This window comes from Siniperca chuatsi, linkage group LG3, assembly GCF_020085105.1.
Source record: "Siniperca chuatsi isolate FFG_IHB_CAS linkage group LG3, ASM2008510v1, whole genome shotgun sequence".
Taxonomy (NCBI): Eukaryota; Metazoa; Chordata; class Actinopteri; order Centrarchiformes; family Sinipercidae; genus Siniperca; species Siniperca chuatsi.
In genome coordinates, this window is record NC_058044.1 from 25,666,501 (window position 1) to 25,689,505 (window position 23,005).

General features: G+C 40.0%; 1 protein-coding gene across 4 annotated transcripts; it reads right to left on the bottom strand.

The window, feature by feature from the left end:
• Positions 1-30: 30 nt before the first annotated feature.
• slc44a2 (solute carrier family 44 member 2) lies at positions 31-21,840 on the bottom strand. 4 transcript variants are annotated; one of them, XM_044189613.1, is made up of 22 exons: positions 21,660-21,840; positions 11,826-11,874; positions 11,662-11,735; positions 10,744-10,828; positions 10,474-10,558; positions 10,251-10,370; positions 10,063-10,123; positions 9,802-9,928; positions 8,528-8,611; positions 8,076-8,188; positions 7,857-7,988; positions 7,672-7,771; positions 6,782-6,874; positions 6,087-6,171; positions 5,641-5,903; positions 5,357-5,451; positions 4,691-4,794; positions 4,526-4,599; positions 4,326-4,396; positions 4,142-4,230; positions 3,952-4,036; positions 31-1,042 (listed from the first exon to the last, which is right to left on the bottom strand). In XM_044189613.1, the coding sequence occupies exons 1-22, from the start codon at positions 21,694-21,696 to the stop codon at positions 933-935; spliced, it is 2,136 nt and encodes a 711-aa protein (XP_044045548.1). In that variant the 5' UTR covers positions 21,697-21,840; the 3' UTR covers positions 31-932. The 4 variants fall into 4 exon arrangements, with proteins under 4 accessions (XP_044045548.1, XP_044045549.1, XP_044045546.1 ...); XM_044189614.1 differs by lacking the exon at positions 21,660-21,840 and adding an exon at positions 15,314-15,473; XM_044189611.1 differs by lacking the exon at positions 31-1,042 and adding an exon at positions 2,229-3,692.
• Between the last annotated feature and the right edge of the window lie 1,165 nt (positions 21,841-23,005).

Here is a 23,005-nt window from a genome sequence, read left to right on the forward strand (position 1 = left end):
GATTATAAAAAAATGAAACATACTTATAAATATTATATTTCATTTCTGCCAATAGCTCCTAGTTCTTCTACTGGACCTTTAATTTTATTTGTCAGCATTATCAAACAATTTTCCCCTAAGATGGACAAAACTGATGAACGCAAACAATAATCCCGGTGTTATTGTACCCAAATAAACCTAAGAAGCTTTTTGTTATTTGAACACTAATATGACAACACAAACTTTAATTAGTTTACAACAATCCGAAAGGTAATGTAAAACTTTTACAAACTCAAAATGTGGACATTAATCATGGATATGTTTTATATTCAGTGGAGAATATGTAGGTATGAACAAAAAAATAACATGTTATTAAAAAAAATCAAGACTGCAAGTCCAAATTAAACCACTTGGGTCATTTTTAAGGCTTTGAGTATCATACTAAGCTTTTAATCGCCTACGGTTTAGCAACTTTGGTGAGCTGATTTCAAACAGTGCAATACGCTTAGTTAAACTGATAAAGCACAGCTTTACTCATGTATGAACAGGCTACATCAGCCATAAAGTGGAGGTCTCATTGAAAGATATTGGACCCTTTGAAGATTGAAACTGCATGACAGAATACACACAAAAAAGTGACAAAAAAGAACAAAATGTACTATGAAAAAGAAAAACATGCTTAAATTAACTACAGTTATCTGTAACTCAAGCTCCCATGTTCCTTCTGTCATAAAATCACCCTTGTTGGGCAAGTATAGGGAAACAATGTAATATCACACAGACAACAAATTAATCTCATTTGACAGCAAGGCACAAACATACAGTACACACATAATGCAGCACAGGAAATGGCACTAATTCCTCCCTTTGTTCAGATTTTCACTTAAAAACACCACACAGGCATATGCAGGCACACACACACACACACACACACACACACACCAAGCTGTGACTTAATCTACAGATTTGGGCTCCTGATTGGACTTCTTCAGGAGGGTGAGCAGGTTCTGTGACATGAAATACGGCCTCTCTGCTGATCCATCGTTGCGCTCCAGATCCTCCACTGTGACATGGACACAAGCAATTGAGGAACAGCATTTTCCCAACAGCATGCTAACACTGAACAGTAATGCATTGTCTATCTATCATCTGTTTTGCCTTTTAGCTCATTAAGAATTAAAGGGGTACTCCAGAAATTTAATATTGCACTCCCATAAAGTAAGGAGACTTGCGAGTGACCGTTAAAGAGCAAATTAATACCAGGCTGAAAAGCAGTGTTTTGCTGCCCTCTATGGTTGAAAGTCTGTTGAAACACATCCAACAGTGATGTCACAGGGTCCTGAAGTACGTCTGTACATCACTCCAGCAAGGTGAGAACATAAACTACTAGAGGTCAGAAAAACAATATTTTCAGGAGGTGTTAAGTTACTCTAAAGAAAATGAAAGAATGCTCCAAATCAGAGGTTCCTAACCTGAGGGTCGGGACCCTCAAAGAGTCCCAAGAAAATTTTTAGGGGTCACAAGATGATTAAAGGGATAAGAAAGGGGGAAAAAGGCCTGTTTCTGTTAGAAACAATTGTTTATTTTTCTGACTTCAGATTTTTCTTTTTTGTCTGGATACTACCTCTTCAGGTATCTAAAACTCCTTCCTTCTGAGAAGGGAAATAAATAAATCGCTCATTGGCTGAACTGTTCACAAATCATGTCCACACAAAGTCCATAACCTGTGATTGGGGGCCACAAGTAGACACTGTTTCATCTTAAGGGGTCACAAGCCAAAAACATTGGGACCCTCTAAATCAATGGAGCAGAGGCAGAGATACCCTGGTTTTAGTCCCTAACATGCGTCAAAGATACTACCCATAATGCAGCTCAATCTGTTAGCTCAGCTCATTAGCAAATGTCAACACATTTCAAACTCCAGGTCCCCCAGTTTGTAACACAGGCTTTACGTCTAAAATTTAAAAACCCCATTCCCAGCCTGTGAAAAAAAAAAAAAAAAAAAAAAATCAAGTGATGTCAACAGCATCATTTCCTCAGGCAGAAATCCCCCTCCAGAGCCACAGAAAAAAAATTTCCAACTCATGTTTTATTCCCCCATGACAAGTAAAGTGACGTTAACATAACATTTTGGAGTGCCCCTTTAAGACAAAATCCTGGCTGAGTTTGTTAGACACGAAAACTCACCTGTTTCCAAACACCAAACCATCTTGAAACTTGTGTGTATACCCATTACAGAACTACTATGATTAAATACAATCACCTTTAATCGAGATTTACATCCAATAAATATGGAATGTCATCAGTAATTTCAGTGGAAAATCAACTTACATCTTTCACAAGGTGACAAACAAGAAAAAAGGTACAAAGGCATCCAGAGACTTAAGATGTTAGTTGCAAGCATTCAGAAGGCCATGTCAACACCATGCAGCACTCAGAGAGAGAGAGAGACAGAGAGAGGGGACAGAGCAAGGCGGGTGGGATCAGTACTGGATCTGGAGGGGGTCTGTAGAGAGGTCACGACGGCTGCGTCATGGCAACACAATCACTGCACTTACGCCAGTCCGAAATACCAAGGCAAGTAGGTGGCAATACAATACATGGGATCCCATCTTGGGGAGGATCTCTACAAGACCGAAGCCAAAAAATACATAATAGACACTACTGTATATATACACACAAGTTCCATAGGGAAAAAAACAGATCCAATATTCATACAGTATATCAAATATGTCTGAAACATTTTGGCGTCAGCTGGTATCATTGTAAACAGTGAAAGAGATTCACCATCGATTGAGATGTGTTTGATCCGACTGTAAACAGGGTACTTGTGGTTCTGTAGTGCATTCGTTAACAGGATTAAGACAACAAATATTAGTGACAGTAATCAGGCACAGGTTCAGCACTCACAATGTTCTACAGATCTGCACAATATAAAAACCAACACTGTTCTAAAACCAACACAAGAGAGCATTTTTTCAAGCTACAGAGATGCACTGGGCTTTTGACCTGCTGCAACCTTCACATATCGACCACAACTTTCTCCAGTTGGACGTCACATCACTCACATAGCAAGGCGATCTGAAATTTTAGCTTGCTGTATGCCGTACATTTAACAGGTCCATATCACAAAGTTGTAGGTACAGTTCTTTCATTCTTTATGCTTTATGAGGTTTACCAAGCCTCATTTTTTTGCCCTTACATTACTGTTAACATCTACTCATGTGGTGCAGAGGGAGGATTTTCTTCCTGCAATTCGTCTTTCTTTTCACCAGTCTCCTCTTTCTCAGCCTCCACAGCTGGAGGCGATGCCTCCTCTGCCTTTTCCTCCTGCTTCAACTCCTGCTTTTCGGCCACTTCTTCCACCTCTGCTTCTTCTCTCTTTTCAGCCTCCTCTTCGTCACAGACTTTTTGTTCTTCACTTTTCTCCTCTTTTGGCTCTTCAGCCTCCGTCTTGGACTGCAGAGGCTCCTCCTCCTCGTTGTCCTGCTTGAGCACCGTCTGCTGTTTTAGTTGGATCTCTCCGTCTTGTTGCTGCTGAAGAGGGGTCTCCTCCTCCAGTTTCACCTCGTCCGCTTGGTCTGCAGAACGCACCTGCTCAACGCCGTCGGCATCTTCCTCCAGCCTCTTTGCTTTGGAGAGGATCTCGTGCAGCTCAGGGGACATGAAGTAAGGCCTTTCAGACGAGCCGTCGTTTCTTTCCAAGTCCTCACCTTTTGCGTGTGTGGGGAATGCGTATTTTGTGTTTTTGATTGGGTTAATGGGAAATTAGGGGAAAATGAAAACATGAAATAAAGGGAATGTGTGAAAATAAAGTTAAGTTAATGGGAGAAATGAGACAAAGAGAAGAAGAGTCAGAAACATAGCAGGAAGAAGAAACAAGCATCTCAGCTTGACACAGTTGTATGAGTGCTTGACAACAGGAAGAAGAGGAGATCTGCAGGAGATCTGACTGAATGCTAAGTTACTCACAGAAGCAGAGGAACAGTGTGTCCACACACATGGCGTACACGCTGAAGAATCCATGAGCGATGAGGTAGGATCCCACTACCAGCGTCTAGGTGAAGAAAATCACATACGTTAAGGTCTCTGCTGTGGCATCAAAGCCCAGAGGTGAGCTCAAAACTAAAGATCAAATCATACAAATATAACTGTCTCTAACCAGGATTGGCACCCAATAGTAGTTCAGAGATGGAGCAGCGTCCTCTACCACTTTGATTCTTCCAGAGAAGAAGAAGAAAGAGAAGATCCCTGGGCAGAAAAAAAAAGTGAATTAGTGGATTTTAAATGAGAAATCCAGACAGATCTCTCTCCAGTTTTGGTCTAAAAATAATAAGCTCTCCTACCAACAATTCCAACGATGAGGAGCTTCCCAAGAAACAGCAGGAAGTCAGTCACTTTATCTAAAACAGCCACCCTGTGTTGAAATGGGCACAATAGAGAATACAAGAGTAAATTAGCAAAAATTGCTTTAAAATTGAATACATGTTGTAGTCTAATGCTTATAGGATTAAAAATTGTGGATATTGATGTAATGAAATCCCACCTGATAATGTTCCTCATGAGAAGGAAAAAGGCATCTCGAGCTGAGGGACAGAAACTTTTTCCATATATGGCAATCTGGAGAAAAAAAACAAAAACTATTTACCACTTTAAGACCTGACCAGACCCAACCTCTCTCATGCAGCCGTGTCCAGTTACAAGAACTCACCATGATGTAGGCATTTCTGTTAAGGAACTTTATACATTTCTCCAGACACCAGAAGCAACACTTCATGCAGCTTAGCAGGAATTTAGTAAACCTGTTCTGAGCACCTGAAGGATGAGAGCGAGAGTGTTTCAATTACAGGAACGAACGAATGACCGAATGTGTTTTCAACCACAGAATAATAATCTGATTATTGCCTGGGTTCAGGTCTTACTTGGGTTAAACCAAGTTACATGCACCTTTGATACCCTGTAAGTGTCCCTTACAGGCTATAAATAAATCAGAAAAGACATTTTTGTGCACCTGCAAGGTGGAGGATAGAAGTAATAGTAGTATGAAAAGGTTAACTGCGTGAATGGTGCAAACTAGGCGACGTAGGTGGGGGAAAAAATAATGTTGAAACCAATAACAGTAATATTGTACAAGGTTTGCCACTGTAACACACTGAGTATCAGTGTGTCCAGGCATCTTAACCAGGTCTTTTATGATTGCAGTATTAGATAACCTGTATTATTCTGACCTTTGGCATTACACATGCATCTATCTACCAGGATTAAAGATTAACCAGCACAACAATATCCTAAATGCATATAAACATAGTCACTGATAAATATATGATAATGATGAAGATGCACAGTCAAGTCATTTAGGAAATGTATATCTTCTGACCTTTTAACTTTTGATCCAGGTACTCCAGAATGACCCTGATGACCTGGACCATAGACAGGATCAGAGAGCCAAAAGCCAGGGAGCCTGTGTGGTATCTGGACAGGAGGGGGGAACAGAAGCCAAATGTGAGCATGAAACGCTCTTTGCTCTGTTACACAGGTAGGGTAACCCACCTACTACTGACCTTAACATATGCCTCACTTCCACTAACAAACTAAGTTTTAAATACGCAAACAAATACAAGTGGACAGATTGCACACACAAATACAAATTCAGCCTCTGACCGGAGGGCCCGTCCCAGCGAGGAGAAGATGGGGAAGGCGGGGATATCTTCAGGCTTCTTGAAGGCCCAGTAATACGAGGCGAAGGCCCCCGACAGAGTGACCTGGCCCAGGGCCGTCACAAAGTTGGCGCACCAGAAGAACAGGAAGACGTTGTAGAACTGGAACAGGATGAGGTATTTGTGGTAAAGGGTCTCCCCACCATAGAAGGCAAACAGGCACTCTGCATCAGGACACTGAGCTGAAGCATTGGAGATATTGAATGTCTGGAGAAAGAGAGTGGAAGAGAGTGGAAGACCGCAGGAGTTATTTATTTATCATACAGTAAGCTATGATGAAAAGTGTGACGCTGTCAAATTTAAGCAGAATATTTGTTTGGCTTTTTGGCTGAACCCCACACACATCTTCAATCAGTTCATTTAATGTGGCAGTGACATTTAAAAGCGTACCTTGGGGTCGCAGGTTTGTCGAGAGTACTCACACTCAGAGTTGTTGAACACTTTGTACACCTGCTCATTAGAGGTGGACAAGAAACTGGTCAGAACGGTCAAGGAGATTATGTCAACAAAAGGGAGGATATCTCTGACAAGGTCACAATCAAGAGTCATCTGCATCTATTAATGAATTTATGGAAACATGTAGCAAACACCTAATAAAGCAGGAAAAAATAAAAAACCTAAATAGCATAGAAGGGTATATCATAGGAACTCCATACAAAGGGTACAGTCTTGAGAAGTAGTAAATGTGATGAACTGAATGTTTAACTGCTGGATTCACTGGCTAATTAATATAGATGATCATTCAAATTGACAAGTTGTCCATTTAATTCATTTAGGTATTTATCTTTTTTCTCTCTTTACTTTTGTCTTGTTTTCTCTTTTTGGGTAATACCGTAGCATATTTACTGCCTTTTGTATGTATATTTTATTGTATTAATATTTTTTTCATGATTTGTTTTCTTGCCGAATATATGCTGAATATATCACATATTGTTAGAATAAAAAAAACTACAGTGTAGGGTTGGAGATTTAATCTGTGCAATTAAAAGTGGGGGGGAAAAAGGATTAAAGGAGCGAATAACTATAAAGTGACACATTTATGTTTTGGCCATCTTTGATCATCATCTGGACAAATGAAAGGATACACAGCAGTGATGGCCCAGTAAGCAATCACCACCGCCAGGAGGGCAAAGGTCAGCAGTGGGTAGAACAGTGATGACATCACGTACCCAACAGCTCTGAAAGAGAAAACAACAATCGAAACATTATGTCGACAAATTTCGATACAATACTCTCCAAAAGGAGGAGGAGAATTTCCCGAACAAAGAAACGATAATGTATAAGTGTAAGAACTAAAGGGCTCTTCTCACTGTTACGAAAACAAATGCAATCAAATTGAAGCAGCGTTAACAAATTTGTTCACCTTTTGGGGGCAGCAAAACAAGCTGTAAATACATTATTATATTATAATGTTGTCATGCTAAACGTGTTAGGAAACACATCCAGCAGACATAGAGCAACATTAGCATTCATTTGGAGTCATGTTTCTGCTGATGAATGTAAGTAAAATATTCAGCCTCATTTTAGCTCTGTTTGGTCTCCACCGATTGCTGAGGGGAGTATCTGGCTCTTTAGCTGCTAAATGCTCCACAATGTTCACTAGCTAGTCGCTGACTGTGTCCGTCAGCTGTTTGGTGCTGAGCAGGTAGTGTGCAGTGGGTTTATCAAAGCCTTGTGCTGAAAACAGCCGCCTGCTGCGATTGCAAACACGGTTGATGAGAACTGTGAGACTGAACCGAAACAGTAAAGTTGCGGGCCGTAAAACCAAATCAAAGAGCTGAAAGACGCTAAAACACTTCGTGGAGCTGAGTGGAACTGCAGAGTTGGGTGATAATTCCCTTTCACGTTACACACGGTCATTTATTCCATTGTCATTGTAAAAACACGGATTAGTGCAGCTTTAAAAAGGTCGGGTCACTTTTCTACCTCAGCGGAGAAAAGAGAATGGAAAGATGCTGCACAATGCCAGACTGACCTGCTGGCCTCTTTGATGAGGGCAATGGCAATCATGATTCTCTTCCTGAGGAAGATGAGGAGCAGGATGATGACGACCTCCACAATAGCCAGGATGATCACTGCAAAACAGTAAAGGCATTAAACAGCATTCATAAACACTTCATAGAGAGATGTATTAAAGAATGAAAGTGTGTTTGTGCGTACTGAAGGCCAGCCAGGTCTGTCTGATCTGCAGGTAGACAGAGAAGTCCGTCTGCACTCCGAGGTCACGGATGGTGACGTCAGCGCCCGGCTCTCCCTTCAGATTCGCAAACTCCATGTAACAGTGGAAAATCCCTAAAAGAATAGTTCAAATATTTAGACGTTTTTCATTTTAATAAAAGCAGATAGCAACTTTATCTTTTCCCAAGGCTGAAGACTTACCATATCCAATGACTAGAATAACCAAAATAATCATGACCCAGACCATGATGCCAGCCAAGTATCGCAGCAAGACGATGAAAATCAAGCTGACGACCATGGCAATCACCAGACCACTGGAGAGGGTGGACACGTCAAACGTTTTAACATACTGAGAGTTAACAACAGAGCATTTTTGTCTGTGATCTTGACAGTTGCTGTCATGCATAATTTCTGGTTTCAAAATGATCAGTTAGCTGAAGTCAGTCTTGAACACTCATGCTTTTCATATACCAAGTGAAAAAATTTAACAGCCACGAGAACTGTGTGTAGGTTGGCTGACTATAAAAACTAGTTGAGAAAATACGGGGGAGGGGGGCATTTTGTCTTGTGTTGTACTCATGATGTTGTACTGTACTCATGATGTTCTACACAACAATGTTCTGTTACTGTAACTAGAAAGTGGACAGACTTACAGCAGTATCCAGTGCCAAGACTGAGTGTAGTCCTCAAAGATTCTCATGGCCACCTGGCGAGCTTCAACAACCACATTTGATTTCCTTTAACAAAAGGAAATTAATTCAAAACCACCATTGTCCAAAATTGTAGAAATCTGCCAACCTGACAAAATTTTGTAAAAGGTTATCAAGACAAGTCAAAAATAAGCCTATAACTAAACACATCAATACATAATACTGTTAGTTAAATAATTACAATGGAGTGTAAAAAGAAAAATTAGGGGTGTGTGTGTAACATCAGTAGAATGATTGAGAAGGACTGTTTTTACCAGCTGAAATAATTGACATGCATTCTTCAAAAAAAAAAAATGCTGTTCAGTATTGCTGTACAAAATTAGTTACCTGGGGAAAAGAAATTAGCCAATTGCAGATTTAGACTTTTAATTTGAAACTTGTTTATTTATTTACATAATAGATAAAGTTTGGAATTCATTCTGAAGTGACACAAAGAAATATTGTTATTATGTTATTAAATTTATTAGGCTAGTCATGTCACATTGCCAATTGAGAAATAATTTGACTTGTTGGTGTGGCTTTTCACTCTCCAGCACTGAGATATTGTCTCCTGCAAGAATACAACATAACAGCCTGTAATACTCATCATCTTGATAAATAACATGCAGGGAGCATTGCAACCTCCCCCAGTGGGAATAACGCTGATAGAAAACACTGACATAAAGACCCTCCAGGCATACACTGTAGCAAACACAGCGTACGGACTAAATACGAGCATAAAGACCTTTAAAAAGGACATCAAATCACTGCAGTGAGATATGATGGGGATGTGATATGCTAGCTGTCAGCTGACACAGCATAGCACGATGTGTGTCGAGAGTTTAAATCCTGAACCTGGTTCATTTAGCCACCTAACAGCATTTTCTCTTGAGCTTTAAAGTAAGGATTATTTTCATTTTTACTGATTAATCTAATAAAAAAATAAGATTATTCACTGAATCTTTTGACAATGTCAAAAAAATGAAGACAGATTAGTTCAGAGAGCACAAAGTGATATCTTCAAACTGCCCATTTAGACTAAACCAACACTCCACAACCCAAAGGGATTAAATTTACAATGATGACCCCTGCTGATTTATCAAGCAAATTTCAATTATAACAGGATTGTACCGGCGTGTTAATCAAACTGTTTTGAAATTGTGAAACACAAAGAGACGTGTCGAGAAATGTTCTCACAATATTAACATATTTTGTGTGTACATGTAAAATGGACTCACTTGGATGCCTCAAGCACATCTGTGGCATTGATATTGACGCCCTGTCCAGCATCAAAAGTGGTCTCATTGCCCACCACCACCACCCCACCTTTCATCGTTCCCAAGGCGGGAAGGCAGCGACGCGTGACTGTGGAGGGAGGAGGTGATTCGTTTATATGGTTCTATTTGTTTCGGTTTCACACAAGCCACAAGACACAGCAGCTTGTGGTGTGGGTGGAAATTAAGTAAGTTGAGGTGAAGAAGAACATGCTTCTCACTTACAGGCTTTACTGGGCATCAGCATGGCAGGACACAAGCCATCCCTCAGGATCTCGGGAGGACTCTGAATCATGTAAAAACAGCATTCAATGTACTTTTAAAAACATTTTTTGTCATACTGGAATGTACTTTTAACAGTATCACTTTAAGCATGTATAAAATGTGAATAATCAAATGATTTGAATACGTACCAATTTGTCAAAGTCCACTCCTTCCTTACAGTATTGTTTGTAGTATTCACGGTCTTCTTTGTTGCTTAACTTGGCTTTCACCAATGTCAGATGTCTGTCAGGACATCTTTCCACACATAACTGGACACAAATAACAACATACAATCATGACAATTACGGTGATTGTTAGAAAGGAGAAAATGTTGAAATGAACATAAAAGATAAGATAGATATCGTTTCCAACCTGTGTGGTGGGACACTGGAACTCCAGCAGCACTAGAGGACTGGCACATTTCAGGATGTTGAAGTAGAGCAGAAGAGGCTTCTTCCTGTTCGGTAAGAACAGTAAAACAAAACTATTGTTTGGCCTGTATCATAAATACGTCCCAAATAAGGATTATCAAATTACAGTAATACCTATCATTATCTGAAATACACAACACTGTCTGCATGTGAAAGGTTTCCAACGACACATATACTGTAGACATCATGTTCATACTGTCAGGTGACTCACTCCAGAGGTGTTCCAGCTTGTCCGCAGAACTGCCCCCTGCTGTCTGTGGGATAGATCACTTTCCTGGGGTCACCCTGAGACCAGGCTGCATGGAGAAGAATTCAACTCATTCAGAACAAAAGTGGACATTAGATCAAACGACAATAAATATTAAAACTGGAAAGCCGCACATACTGCTCTTGCGTATCACCAGATCTGCCTATTAACGCTATTGTTAAATAAACTGAATGTTTTCTGACACATTTGCAATTTGGGATGTGTAAATTATCTCTTTGTTGGCGATACACAACATTGAAATAAAACTCCAGCCAATAAAGACGGGACGCTGTTCATACTGTAGCAAAGACATGGAAAAAGGTTTGCATTTTGAGAACACAGTAAGGTGCAGACCAGTGTGACCTTCAATGCAGGTCCATCAAAAATAAAACACGCTGCATAACGCTTCTCCGGTTAACCAAGCGTCTTTGGGTATCTTGCCTGCATCAGGGTGGTGTCTCAGGTTGTTCTTGTTTTCGTATATATAGTCCATTGATCAGTGATCACCATAGATATTAAGTATACAATACAACATTACAATCATTTTAAAAACAGTTTTACAAAATACAATTTACTTGTAGTAAATGTATGTTGCATGTTTTGTATTGATGGTCATTTATATTTCTGTACCTACTAATATTGTACTTAGTATGTATGTTGGACATACTGTATCTAAGTTAGCTGGGAACAGCCTTATACCAGTCTGATGAAGGTAAGACAATCAAAAATGTGTGGTGAATAAACCATGTTGTACTGGAGTTGTGTGACATGTTTAGATGGTCTTAAATATAAAAAAGTAATTCTCTAAAATCGTTTGTCTAAGTGCTTAAGTGTCTAAGCAGTGAAACAGTACATATTGTAGTAATGGAAGATCAGTCTTACCGAGGATACCAACAGCAAAGTACCCCAACAAGGCTACGATGAAGAGAATACAGCAGAGGATATCTGTGCAGCCCCTGAGGAGAGGAGAGGCAGAATATTGTTATTGGAGTCTTGTACTACAGTAAGAAAAGAATTATGATCAGTGATTGAAACAGACGTCTCACCTGTTGTAAATCGGCCCTTTGAAGTTTGGGTCAAACTTCCTGGACTCCCCTGGGGATAAAACAAGATAAAAGGCTTGTTAATGTCTCCTACTATAAATTGAATTTAATACTTTTAACTTCTGCTCTGATTAAGTCTTTAACACATGCATTAAGGTTAGTTCACCAAAAAAAATTGTGGTTTTTTGTTAGTGATTGTAAGCTCTCAACCTCAACTACTGGTAAAAAGTAAAAAAGAATTTAGGCCACCCATTTCACTGGCCAAATAACTGATATTGAAATTAATATTACAATATTACCGTAATAGGAATAGTTAATGGTCTTTGCTGTTCTTAAATGTCCTTCTTGGCCAATATACTCTCTCTCTGTGACCATCAGTCAATGTCATCCAAGCAAAACTAAAAATACTGTAAATGTCATTGCAGGATTATGAGCACCTCCTAGAGCAGTAAGTGTACATGTGTAAAAATGACAGTAGTACTATAGATTAGTGTGAGCGAAGCTTTATGGCTAAAAAGGGAAATCATGTGAATATGCAACTGATGTTTATATGGTCTTGTAACTAACTTATTTCCAACAACTCTACACATCATCACTGCTGTCAAACAGTATTACAGGCATGTAGTCATTTTACTACTCAGTGGTACCAGAAATAAAAAGGTTCCTCTCACCACAGACATCCCTTTAGGGTTCACTAACATTGTTCAATAGTTGGACGTCTGGTGGCCTAGTGGTTAACAACGCACCTTTGTGCTCCCTTTGTAGGGACCTTTGTTGTTTCTCCCTATATTCCCTGTCTGTAAATGTACTGTCACTATGATATAAAAGGCAAATTGGCAAAAGAAAACATTGTTGTTCAATAGCTTTTCCATTAGTATTTTTTAAGTGCTTATTGTCATGGTGGCTATATATGTACAGCAGGTAAATTAAGTAATGAACACGTCACCATTTTTTTCAGTAAATATATTTCTAAAAAAGTGCTATTGACATGAAATTTTCAATTTGTCCATAAATTAAGTTATGTATAATAATGTTAAATGACACAAAGTATTGAACACGCTTAATGAAATTCATTTAATACTTTGTACAAAAGCCTTTGTTGGTAGTGACTGCTTCAAGGCGCCTCCTGTATGGAGAAACGAGTTGCATGCATTGCTGAAGTGTGATTTTGGCTCGTTCTTCCACACAGTCTTCAAATCTTGAAGGTTCTGTGGGCCTCTTCTATGAACTCTGATCTTTAGTTCTCTCTATAGATTTTCCAATTGGATTCGAGTCACGTGATTGGCTGGGCCATTCTAGCAGCTGAAACCAATTGAGAGTTTCCTTGGCTGTGTGTTTGGGATCAATCATTGTCTTGCTGAAATGTCCACCCTTGTTTCATCATCATCATCCTGATAGATGGCAGCAGATTTTTTAAAATCAAGAATGTCTCTGTACATTTTTCCATTCATCCTTCCTTCAATTATATGAAGTTTGCCAGTACAGTATGCTGAAAAACAGCCCCACACCATGATGTTTCCACCTCCAAACTTCACTGTTGGTGTGGTGTTTTGGGGGTGATGTGCAGTGCCGTTTCTCCTCAAAACAGGGTGTGTAAATTTTGGTCTCATCTGACTATTCTCCCAGTATGTCACAGGCTTGTCCAAATGTTGTGCAGCAAACCTTAAACAAGCTTCAACATGCTTTTTCTTCAGTAAGAGTCTTGCGTGGTGAGCATGCATACAGGCCGTGGCGGTTGAGTGCATTACTTATCATTTTCTTTGAAACAATTGTGCCTGCTAATTCCAAGTCCTTCTGAAGCTGTACACAAGTGCTCCTTGGCTCTTGAATAACTCTTCTGATAATTCTTTTCACTCCTCTGTCAGAAATCCTGAGAGGAGCACCTGGTCGTGGCCGGTTTATGGTGAAATTATGTTCTTTCCACTTCTGGATTACGGCCCCAACAGTGCTCACTGGAACATTCAGAAGTTTTGAAATCCTTCTGTAACCAATACCATTAGTAGGTTTTGCAACAATAGGGTTGCACCAGTCTTGAAAGAGCTCTTTGCATTTACCCATCATGAGATGTTTCTTCTGTGACACCTTGGTAATGAGACAGCTTTTTATAGGCCATCAGTTGGGACTGAACCAGCTGATATTAATTTGCACTGACAAGGGGCAGAATTGCTTTCTAATTACTGATTGTCTTGGCTTTCCATGCCTTTTTGCACCTCCCTTTCTTCATGTGTTCAATACTTTTTCCCTGTGTCATTTAACATTATAACACATAACTTAATTTATGGACATCTATGGTTTGATTCCTTTGCATGTGTGGATTTCATGAGTTGTTACCAACATCTGGTGAAAATTTCATGTCAATAGCACCTTTAGAAATATATTTACTGAGAAAAATGGTGACGTGTTCAATACTTAATTTACCTGCTGTATCGCTAATAGTTAAATCAAAACTTAAACTGAGCTCTAAATCAGTTTCAGCATATTGCTTAGTGACATGATTTAACGCTTTAACAAAGAATGTATTGACTTTGCAGAGAAACAGCATTTTTTCCAATAATTTACACTATATTTGAAATGATTAATACTTTATTAGTATCTAGTTCTTGTATGCATAAGTTCAATGTATGTGTGCACACAAAGAGCACTCTGCATACGGGAGATACACAGGAGTACAATATATACAGTACAATAAGTGTAAGCCCATGTATCGACAAAGACAGGACATTCTCCAGAACAAAAGGATTCTTCTGCCTGACTGCCATGCCTAGCAACCCACAAAATGGCTCCCCGGCGATGGAGAGCTCCCTGTGGACATCGCCAGCCGCCATGGAAACACATCAGACACAGCAGAGGAGAAACATCAACCACAACCACAGTGAGATCATCATGAGCTAATACTGCGAGTCAACATTTTTAAAGAACAATGAATAACACCTTGAAATATGTTTTACACAGGAAATCAGCTTGGGGAAGGATTCAGCTATGCGTAAACATAATCTCCTCCACCAACATCCTATTGTAAGATAACCAGGTGCTGAGTTGTTACACATCTTGTTACATTACTGTAAATGTCTGCCGCAGCATTCATGACAATTCACATGATGAAGTAGCTTTTAACTGTTCTTTAAATGCTCTGTTACAGACGCAAAGTGGGAGTTAGAGGCGAGCCCAGTTATTTGTTGTCACTGCCTAGTGCTTACATACAGTATGTCTGCTACACCACGCACTGCTAATACACTCACACACACATACACCGAATACACACTCTGTCCACACATTGCAGAGACACAACTGGCACCACCACAAAGACGTCATTGGACTGCTAGAGGTAATATGTGACTTAAAGCAGCCCGTTAACCATCACAATTAGTGAACTATACATGAGCCATTAGTAGCAGTCTATCTGACGAGCTTCAATAATGTCAAAAAGACATTTAGCAACAAATTAATCTTCAGTTCATTATAAATCTAGCCAGGGCAGACTTTTACAGTACCTTGTCTTTCGTATTTTGTCATTATTTCTCTCTCAGTTTCTGTCGTGGACGGTTTTATAGATTTCTCTCAGTGTGCTGTGCGTGGCAGTTGTTTCTTTACGTCTCCTTCCTTTATTTTCTCATCCTCTTCACTTCCTTTTTTCAGTGTATTGAAAGTTCTGCCCCCTTATCTCCTCTTTCTTTGGTCGCTCTCTTGGCTCATGACTTGTCAGGGGAATTGAGAGAGGAGCAGCAAAAACAACAAAGACTTGTGGCGCCTGTGAACCTGCTGCTGCCAAAATTGACTAAAGACATCTGACTACAGGGACATTGTTCTAAAACCAAAACAGTCTTTCACTCCGGCATCATAACAGTTATTCTAGGCTTCAACTCAAACCGTTGAGTCGACATTATAAACTGCGATCACTGTCTTGTTACAGTTGTGTTACTGTGTGCAACTCCATGCAGAGCAGCTGCACTCTCACCTCACAGTAGTCACATGACTACCACACTCTCACAACACTTGGCATGGGTTTTGAAAAAAACCCCAGTACTTTAAAACACTACTACGCAGTTCTCTTTAACCCTCATCCGGTGAGATTAATGGCCTTCTCTATGTTTTCTCATTTTCTACTTTAAGCTTTAAGACAATGATTTGGTTACAGTGGGTACAGAAAGTATTCAGACCCCTTTAAATTTTTCACTGTTTCATTGCAGCCATTTGCTAAAATCAAAAAGTTTTTATTTTATTTCTCATTAATGTACACTCAGCACCCCATCTTGACAAAAAAAAAAAAAAACACAAATTTATGTAAATGTATTAAAGAAAAACTGAAATATCACATGGTCATAAGTATTCAGACCCTTTGCTCAGTATTGAGTAGAAGCACCTTTTGGAGCTAGTACAGCCATGAGTCTTCTTGGGAATGAGGTTTTTCACACCTGGATTTGGGGATCCTCTGCCATTCTTCCTTGCAGATCCTTTCCAGTTCCGTCAGGTTGGATGGTGAACAGCCATTTTCAGTCTCTCCAGAGATGCTCAATTGGGTTTAGGTCAGGGCTCTGGCTGGGCCAGTCAAGAATGGTCACAGAGTTGTTCCGAAGCCACTCCTTTGTTATTTTAGCTGTGTGCTTAGGGTCATTGTCTTGTTGGAAGGTGAACCTTCGGCCCAATCTGAGGTCCTGAGCACTCTGGAAGAGGTTTTCTTCCAGGATACCTCTGTACTTGGCCGCATTCATCTTTCCTTCAATTGCAACCAGTCGTCCTGTCCCTGCAGCTCAAAAACACCCCCATAGCTGCCACCACCATGTTTCACTGTTGGGATTGTATTGGGCAGGCGATGAGCAGTGCCTGGTTTTCTCCACACATACCGCTTAGAATTAACGCCAAAAAGTTCAATCTTGGTCTCATCAGACCAGAGGATCTTATTTCTCAGTCTGGGAGTCCTTCGTGTGTTTTTTGGCAAACTCTATGCGGGCTTTCATATGTCTTGTATTGAGGAGAGGCTTCCGTCGGGCCACTCTGCCATAAAGCCCCGACTGGTGGAGGGCTGCAGTGATAGTTGACTTTCTGGAACTTTCTCCCATCTCCCTATTGCATCTCTGGAGCTCAGCCACAGTAATCTTTGGGTTCTTCTTTACCTCTCTCACCAAGGCTCTTCTCCCACGATTGCTCAGTTTGGCTGGACAGCCAGGTCTAGGAAGAGTTCTGGTCGTCCCAAACTTCTTCCATTTAAGGATTATGGAGGCCACTGTGCTCTTAGGAACCTTGAGTGCTGGAGAAATTCTTTTGTAACCTTGGCCAGATCCGTGCCTTGCCACAATTCTGTCTCTGAGCTCCTTGGGCAGTTCCTTCGACCTCATTTGCTCTGACATGCACTGTGAGCTGTAAGGTCTTATATAGACAGGTGTGTGCCTTTCCTAATCAAGTCCAATCAGTTTAATTAAACACAGCTGGACTCCAATGAAGGAGTAGAACCATCTCAGGGAGGATCAGAAGAAATGGACAGCATGTGAGTTAAATATGAGTGTCACAGCAAAAGGTCTGAATACTTATGACCATGTGATATTTCAGTTTTTCTTTTTTAATACATTTCCATAAATTTCTACATTTCTGTTTTTTTCTGTCAAGATGGGGTGCTGAGTGTACATTAATGAGAAATAAAATGAACTTTTTTGATTTTAGCAAATGGCTGCAATGAAACAAAGAGCGAAAAATTTAAAGGGGTCTGAATACTTTCCGTACCCACTGTATGAAGCATTCTGTGTGTCTGACACATACGAGGCGGTGACCTGAACTGTACATCAAAGATAAGACTGTCCTACGTGTTCTCTGGTGGCACATGACCGTGGGCTGGTCTTCCCACTTCTACTGCCATGTGATGGACTGACAGCATGCCATAGCATGAAATACAACACTAACTATTGGCCTCATACACGTGCCTGTTACATACAGAGTACCATGTCCTTGTCCGTACAAACTCAACCTTGTTCTTCTTAAGAAACCCAGTTTCCTTAACCTGTATTTCAGCCCAACAGATACTGGATTTTTGAGGCTGATATCAACAAGGAATAGTTAGACCATTTTGGGAAGTGTGCTTATTGGCTTACTTTGCTTTCTTGCTGAGAGTTAGATGAGAAGATTAATACCACCTTCATATGTGTCAGTTAAATATAAAGCTACAGCCAGGAGACAGTATAGCTTAGATTAGCTTAGCATAAAGGCTGGAAACAGAGGGAAACAGCTAGCCTGGCTCTATCCAAAGGTAACAAGATTTGGCTACCAGCTCGTCTTAAGCATCTCATTTGTAAAAACGATAATTAGCCGTTCGAACCAGAGGTTTTGTGCCAGACTATTTCTTGGCTGGGAGCAGTAATTTCCTTGAGTCACACAATGACTCCAAACACAATGATTCTTTTCAGGTGATTATACACTAATGAAAACATACTTATAAATATTATATTCCATTTCTGCCAATAGCTCATCCTAAATGTTACACACTGGACCTATAATTAGTGAGCTTTAGAGGTGCAGGTAGGCAGATTTCCCCGTTTCCAGTCGTTATGCTAAGCTAAGCTAATTAGTTAATGGTAGGTTCATGCTTAGCATACAGACATGAGAGTGGTATCAATCTTCTAATCTAACTTTCAGCAAGAACACGAATAAGCATATTTCCTAAAATGTCAAACTATTCCTTTAAAAAAATATGATAATGATATATTAGCCAATATTCATGTTTTAGCATGCAGACATAACTGATGACATCAGTATATATGTATTGGTTGGCCTCTAAACTGTATGTTGTTGTTGTTTTTTTAAAACATGCCAAGAATATTACCTGTACAGTTACTTCTAAAAAAGCTGTACAGTAGCCTATTTTGTTTTTATGAAAGAATATTTTTAAAACACATATTTTGTGGTATGAATGTGTTTTATAAGTCATGGAATATTGTGTATTTCAATTCAGTTTTAGAGTTATTAAGATTGTATTCTTCTTCTTCTTTTCCTTTCGGCTGTTCCCTTTCAGGGGTCGCCACAGCGAATCATGTGCCTCCATCTAACCCTGTCCTCTGCATCCTCTTCACTCACACCAATTAACTTCATGTCCTCTCTCACTACATCCATAAATCTTCTCTTTGGTCTTGTTAACCATAATAATTCTGACACATCAGAGTTTCATAAAATAACAGGGTACCGAGTGTTGGGGTGTTTAGTATCCTGGCTCCAGTTAGAAACAAGGTTACTACCAATTATTTGTATAGTATTTTTAAATTAAGTTAAAAGGGTTTGCTGTTGCTGTTTGGTCTTACTCCCTCTCCCTGCCAACACTTTGTGTGTATACATTTCCTCTTTCTCCTTATTGAAGAGGATAAACATTGAAAGTGATTTTTCCATCAGCCTTTCATTTGTAGGTCCATCTGTGAATGTGAGTGCCACAGCTCCATTATAGCTGCAGAAACAGGCGGCTCTTTGCCTGCTTTGTGCCATAAAACACAATCTCTGATTGTGCTGAAAAGCATTCCAACAGATTTGTTGTGTAAAGGCAGCCAAATCGCTTGTAAATAGTCTTCTTTGTACATCTATTTGGCAAAATTAACGTGATAGCGGTTTACTGATGTTAATCTCAGTAAATGTAACTTTAAGAAGAGTTTTTTTTTTTTTTTCTAATTTGAGAAGCCTGGGTTTCTCAGGTAGGCCATTACATACTCCAGGGGCCCTGGGGATGAAAACCCACCCTGCCAGACGATCTCAGTCTGCATTCAGGTCCATATGCAGTTAAAGCCAAACCTTACTGATCTTATCAGCGTTTAGTAAAATCATGAATTGTTTTTTAAAAATTAAATGGAAACAAATGTGAATGCTAAAAGTGGAGTAATACGGCATCTGCTTCTGCTGATAATACGATGTGTTTTTGTCACAACTGTGTGTGTGTGTGTGTGTGTGTGTGTGTGTGTGTTTGTGTGTGTGTGTGTTAAAGGAAGTGATGATGTCATGAGTGATGTGATTCACTAATGGGCCCAGAGGGGCTATCAGATGAGCCCTTTGCTGGCTACCTTAATGGGTTAGTAGCCACTGCGGTTGTGTGTGTGTGTCTGTGTGCATGTGTGTGCCTTACATACAATGAGGCATTATGCACTTATTCCTGATTCTATTCCCATTTTTATCTTTCTATTTAAGGCATGTAGATAAAGATGATTAATATATGGGACTTGAAGGAGTCACAGAAACTACTGTATGTACTACTGTTCTACTGCTGTATCTGCAGCTGTTAAAACTCCCCTTTGACAGCTACTAATGAGGCCATTGGCCCACATATTCTTTCAAAGGAAAGGAGGAAACACATTAAAGTCTCTTTTTGCAGAGCTAAATACTTAAAAACTGACTACCACTGGCTCAGATCACTGTCTCTCTCTGCTCCTCACAGACACTGCATGGATCAAACAGCAACAGTCACCAAATGACAAGCGCTCATTGTGAAACATTTAGCAGTGGTGTCTCTGTGTGTGCTTGTGTATATATGTGTACACGCAGTGTGTGTGTGGCAATGCATCTGAGTGTTTGCCAGCTTGATATTGACTGGAAACCTCTTGACTGTGTCTGCTGAGTGTGTAGAGCAGGCAAGGCTGAACACAGTCCAGGCAGTGCAGGCTGCAGCCTGCCTGCCTGCATGCACACCGGCCTAGACAGAGGGAAAATGTAGTAGTAACAGCAGTAGCCAACCAGGGACTGCTCACAGGTCAAACTCTGCTAATAAAAACTGCTGTTTCAGAATACTGGTGAGCTGGATTGTATATTGTGTGTTTGCATTGTATAAACCTTTATCTCTGGTTTAAAAGGGCTGTGGTTTTTGACCTTTTAGCCTTCATGGGGGAGGGGAGCCGAGAAAAAAAGAGCTGTTTATATGGTAACAAGAAAGCAACAAGGAAATGCTCCACAGTGGGAGGTCCATGGATTGACTGGAGAGGATGTGCACTTGTGGGTGTGGGTTTGGGAGCATCATACATTGTGAAAGAAGGAACAACTCGACTGTCAGACAGCATTAGTGTTGTCTTCTCAATGGAATACCAGTGTGGTTTGCTTTTGAGCCGTCTATGGGCATCCTCTCACGTAACAACACTGACATGGGGTATTAATGCAAGCATAACACTGGTTATGAAAACTTCATGACTCAACAGTCCATATGAACAACAACCCATCCCAGACACAAGAAAACCACGCCAGGCTGCTGTGCACTGCTAAGTTGGTGCTGGTGGAGAAAATGCGTGTGTGACACACATCATAATCAGCGATGAGTCATGTCTTAGGCTGGTATAGGGGAGGAATTTTTGCAATGCAAACAAAATCATTGTGAACAAAAGCAATTTTGTATGTTTGTGCGCATATCTGTGTGCATCTGTGGATGAAATGGCCATATGTCAATCTACAAAATGTTGTTTTAATGGCAACCTTCTTGTCTTTGCCAGCCTATTTTATCAGTAACATTAAGCCACATTCCAACAATAAATAACTAGGCTGAGCTGGGTAGTTTTGGTTTCATTTGAAGCCATATTTGGTTTGTAATACAGGCTGTGAAAGGAGGTGAAATAAGGCAAACTAGCCAAATACAACCACCCATTTCATGCTGCCTTCATTCACTGTGTACTGTCAAATGAAAAAAGACTAATTCAATGTAGATTTTCTAAGATCAAAGATAAGAACTCCTCTGGAAGATAAGCCGGCAGTGGAGCCTTAGGATGACACCAGATCTGCATAAGACCCATGAGGTCCACACCCATCCATCCCTTGCAGTCATTGTTTCCATTACTTCGCCCGTTTAGAGAAAAAGCAAAGATCGAGGAGAAAGCAGTATCATAAACCTGTTCTTACCGTATTTAGGGTCCGGTTTTTTTTCCTCCAGCTCCATTCTCACACACTGCTCGGCTCCTCGCTGCTGATCAGACCTTAGACAGGACAGTTACCATGGAAATGTCGAGGGGAAAAACATCAATAACAGTGGCTGACTGCGATACAGAGCAGAGCGAGAGAGGGGGAGAGAGAGTCCACCTCAAAGCGAAGCGAAGCACGGCGCATTACTAACGGTGAGGAGAGCCAGCCAATGAGAGCGCGGAGCCTGGTAACTGACAGCTGCCACAGCCAATCAGAGTGCGCCTGAGCGGGAAAAACACATTTCTCTCGCCGCTACTTCAACGGAATGTGCAGCGTGTTTGTTTCTAATGGACATAATGCGTTTAGAAAGACGTTTAAAATTACCGGTTTCCTTTTCAAAATGTAGAATCAATCAGATAGAGTTATTTTAAAAAAGTGTTTTATTTTTACCTTATGTGTGCGTGTGTGTGAGAGAAAGTACACCCAATAAATAAAAGAGCACAGCGGTGGTGGAACAATAACAAAGTACATTTACTCAGTTCCTGCTTAATTACAGCTACTTGAGTGTTTTTATGCTGCTTCTACTGCTCTACAATTGAGAGAGAAATATTGTTCTCTATTCCACTTGACAGTTTTACTTTCAGTTACTTTGCTGATTAAGGTTTTCTTATACAAAGCAAATGATCAGCGTATAGAATATGATTCATTATAATAGATTAAACTATACTCATTAGTATATAAAAGACAAAATTGGCTCAACATTGACCAAATACACCATTAAAATGCTGATCACAAGATTGTTATAATTCATGCACTAGAATTATAACAATCCAATAATGTAATATGTATACTAATATAACACACTGGACATTCAGCATCACGAGTACTTTTCTTTTAAAACTTTTTGCTGATCATACTTCTGTATACCTACTTCAATAGAATTTTAAATGCAGGTATTTTACTTAATGGAGTTTTTATAGTGTGGTATTGTTACATTTACGTAAGGATGTGAGTACTTCCTCACTATGGAAAACCTATTTCTTTTACTATACAACTCAAGTCATGAGAGACTAAAAGTTCATAAGCAATTTGGATCACAGGAGCAGGATATACCCTGAGTAATCTACTTACGGTAATTAATAGATAAGCAGCTCCACTCAACAACCACATACCAAAAAAATTTTTTTACATAGGCTAATTCAACTGGCTGGAAGGTGAACTGTGACAGGTAACTGCTCTGCCACACCTTTCACCACAAAAGTGTCATGTGTAGATGTGCCAGTAAAGCAATGAATAATTTAAAGGTATGAAATGTTATCAGGTTTCAAATCATGAGAGCATTTTAT